General features: G+C 53.6%; 1 protein-coding gene across 1 annotated transcript in view; it reads left to right on the plus strand.

Annotated features, from left to right (window-relative positions):
• The window catches only part of AMDHD2 (amidohydrolase domain containing 2), a 7,900-nt gene that overhangs the window by 837 nt on the left and 3,424 nt on the right, over nt 1–3,639 (plus strand). The window contains exons 2-6 of the mRNA XM_009324243.1: nt 186–256; nt 475–611; nt 1,312–1,451; nt 1,827–1,881; nt 2,319–2,531. Of these exons, the coding sequence (XP_009322518.1) occupies nt 186–256; nt 475–611; nt 1,312–1,451; nt 1,827–1,881; nt 2,319–2,531 (616 nt within the window). The remainder of the gene's footprint in view (nt 1–185; nt 257–474; nt 612–1,311; nt 1,452–1,826; nt 1,882–2,318; nt 2,532–3,639) is intronic.

The raw sequence follows: 3,639 nt of genomic DNA on the forward strand, positions 1-3,639 counted from the left end.
CAGAGCTAACCTGGAGCGCCCGAGGGACGGTCCCCAGGTCCTCCAGTGCATCAGCTGCCGGCTCTCGCCCCCCTGCCCTCCCACCGTCCCTCATCCCCTCCGCCTGATTTCTGAAGGAGATGAGGCGTGTGTGTTGTACGGCCCCTCTCTGCTCCCCTCGTCTTTCGTTTTGCCTCCTCTGCCAGCCCCTGGGCCGCTTGGCCATCGCCACCACGTTTGGCGGGCAGCCCATCAAAATCCCCTTCCCGCGACTTTTGTAAAGCCAGAGGCCACACGGAGGGAGGGCTGCCAGCCATCTCACTGCTGGAAGAGCAGCTTTGCCCTAGTAGACGTCGGAGAGCCCATGGCAGAGGGTGCCGGTGGGGTCTGCTCTGCCTGAGCCACCCCTGTCCCTGGGGCCATGGCCACCTGCTCCCATGTGCTCCACCACGGATGGCAGAAGAGCTTGGTGTGTGTGTGTAACTGTCCCTTCAGGGAGGACCTGTGGGTGCGAGAAGGGAAGATCCTCAACCCGGAGAAACTCTTCTTTGACGAGAAGGGCTCTGCTGACATCCAGCTGGACTGCAAGAACAGCATCATCGCCCCGGGCTTCATCGACGTCCAGATCAACGGTATGGCGAAGCCACACACACTCGCAGCGGGGTGGGGGGGTCCCGGGTTTGTCCATCACTGACCTGCTGCATGCATACCGCCCATTACCAAGTGCGTTTCAGCTGCTCCAGGGAGATGTGAGTCACCGAACTAACGATAAAGAACAATCTTGCCCGTGATTGCTGCTGTTGCATAATTGATCCCCTTTGGCTGGGTGGTGGTTTCAGCCCAGCTTTGCTCTTAACCTCATTTTCATCAATAGTCCCTGCCCCTGTGCTGGCAGGATGCCCGCCCTACCCTTTCCAGGATGCAGGGAGGACAGAGCAGGACTTCTCGAGGGAACAAACCTTACCTGCGGTAGCTCCTTCCTGAGGGTCAAGAGAGGCTTGTTCTGTAGTAGCTTATGTTGGAAGTTAGATCCCCTTTTCAATGGGGAATCCTCAGATTTTGCCCTGCATCAAAATAAAAAGTTGCAAAACGCTGGGATGCTGTGGGAAAAGCACTTCAGGGAAAAGCAGGACGGTGTTGGTCGGATTTGTACTCGTAGAGCCTTGCAAATGTAGGACAGGAGAAGTGCTGGTGGAGCCCTTTGCTTCTGGTCAGTGCTGTACAAATGGAGTGGCTCACTCCAGTCACACAAAATGTTTCTTCGGCATTTTCAGGTGGGAAAACATCCACCGGGGAGGCTGCAGCTTCATCTCTGTTTTGTTCATGGTGCAGGAGGCTTTGGGGTGGACTTCTCCCTGGCTACAGATGACTTCAAATCAGGGATTGACTTGGTCAGTCAGAAAATCCTCTCCCATGGAGTGACCTCCTTCTGTCCCACCCTGGTGACCTCTCCTCCATCTGTGTACCACCAGGCAAGTGACTTTCTTCCCCTCTCATCTGCAGGGTGGTAAAGGGCTGAGGTTGGTACTAAGAGGTGAGAGGGCCAAGGGCTGGGTCTGCAGAGGCTGAGATAACTGCCTTGGCGGAAAAGCCGTGGGCATGAGGAGCTGGACTTTACCCCTGGATTTCTTGCCCTTAACCTTTAGACATCGCTAAGACAGCGATGTCTCCCAGGCCAGCTTTGCACAACGGGGCTTGCAGCTGGCTTTTTCTTCGCGAGCTGTGTTTGGCTGATGGTCCCAAGTGGTCCAGCTACAAAGCTCTCTCTGGACCCGAGGTCTGGGTTTGTTTTGGCAGGCTGGGGTGCTGTGTCTGGGGTGCCATGTCTGACAAACCCCTTTCTCTAGGTTCTCCCTCAGATCAGTATAAGAAATGGTGGAGCCCACGGAGCAGGTATCCTGGGTAAGTGGTTTTGTCCCTCGCTATCCTTTCTGATGATACTCTAGGTGGGCAATTATCTTGTTCATTGTTAAGGAGAAAGAAGCTACTGTAGGGACAGGACAAATGGGGGCTGGAGCTATCTTGATGGGAGGGGTGCACAGGAGGGCACAGACCCGCTTTCTCCCTCAACCTGTGCCTGGCCTTTGCCGTGGTCTCTGCCATGATACACACACTGCTCCAGCCCTTTTGGGCCCCACAGGTTAATGGCAGTGGGGTGGCTTGGCTTGGCCAGTTGCCAGCGCTGCATCTTTCGCTGTGCTGAGCTCAGAGTTACCTGAGCCATGTGTTTTGCTGCGGGAGAATGGGAAGAGCTTGACTGGAGCAGGGTAGACACAGCAGGTTTCTTGGTCCTTGGCGGGGAGAGGAAGGGTCATAGCTTTGTGTTCCTGTTTGGGCAGGGGCCCATCTGGAAGGACCGTTCATCAGCAAGGAGAAGAAAGGGGCGCACCCGGAGCACTGTCTCCGCACCTTTGAGGCAGGTGCCTTCCAGGACCTGCTTGCCACCTACGGGTCCCTGGACTGTGTCCGGATAGTCACCCTGGCCCCAGAGATGAAGAGGAGCAGTGAGGTGATCCGGGAGCTCACCAAGCAGGGCATCTGTGTCTCGCTCGGTAAGGGCTGGGGAGGAGGAGGCTTAGGGAGGCTCCGTCTCCCTGTGCCACATGGGCCAGGCAGCCCCTCTCTCAGGGCTGTAGCATCTCTAATGGTGTCTCAGTGTGACTGGACGGGGTGGGATTTTCTTTTGCCTGGCCGATATGGAGGTGACAGACCTGTCACAAACGGGGACCTCACTTGATGCTGCGAATCTGTCGCCCTTTGTACGGTAAGGGCCAAACTTCATATTGATTGAAAAGCCCCTGCAGTTTAACACAAGGTAGCACTTGGTGCTGCAAATACACAGGAAAGAATAGCAGTCTTACTTGAATAAAGGTGTAATTGAGGGTTGACGATGTGAAAAGATTCAAACTCTGAAGTTCAACTGCTTTAGGCCTTGTTCGACAGGTGAAATAATTTTTCAAAGGTTATTGTTGAGCTTTGATAACTCTGTTTTTCAACTGGAAGTGCTGTAGGAGACCTCTACCTCCATTGCCTTGTCACTGGCAGCAAGGGCCTCCAAGGCCACGGACTTAAAACTGGCTGCATTTTTCTTGTCCTCTGTTTCACAAACTCTTCTTTGCCTCATTAAAGAAATCATTAAAGAAATCCTTTTTTTTTTTTTTTTTAAAAAGGGGGGGGGGTTTACTCAGAGTGAAATTAAACCTTAAGTGAGAAGGGCATTCACACAGCAGAGCATCTCTTATCTCACAGCCACATAAAGTAAAGAACCACAGAAAGGCAAAGTCTGCCCACAGAGCATTAGAGCTGCTGTCCATGTTGGGGAAAACAGAATTTTCCTTCTGGCTAGTTTTATCCCCATATTCTTTCTTGGCAAAGTCCCCACTGTCTCTACTCCCTTGACAGCTCTCTATAAAGCCTTTAAATATCTGAGGACAGCAGACAGGCGTGTCCTTGGACCTCTAGCCTAGCCTGAGGGCAACTCTCTGGGAGCAAGGCAGCATTTGTGATGGTTGTGATGTGAACAGTGAATGCGTTCAGGTGAAGCACCCACTGCCCAAGTTCCCCATGGTCATGGCCAGACACCTCTGTGCCGAGGCTGGCATCTCAGACCTCAGCCCAGGGTGGGGCATCAGAGTAGAGTCCTAGTGACAGAGCATGTCT

The sequence above is a fragment of the Pygoscelis adeliae genome, unplaced genomic scaffold (assembly GCF_000699105.1).
Source record: "Pygoscelis adeliae isolate BGI_AS28 unplaced genomic scaffold, ASM69910v1 Scaffold505, whole genome shotgun sequence".
Classification (NCBI taxonomy): Eukaryota; Metazoa; Chordata; class Aves; order Sphenisciformes; family Spheniscidae; genus Pygoscelis; species Pygoscelis adeliae.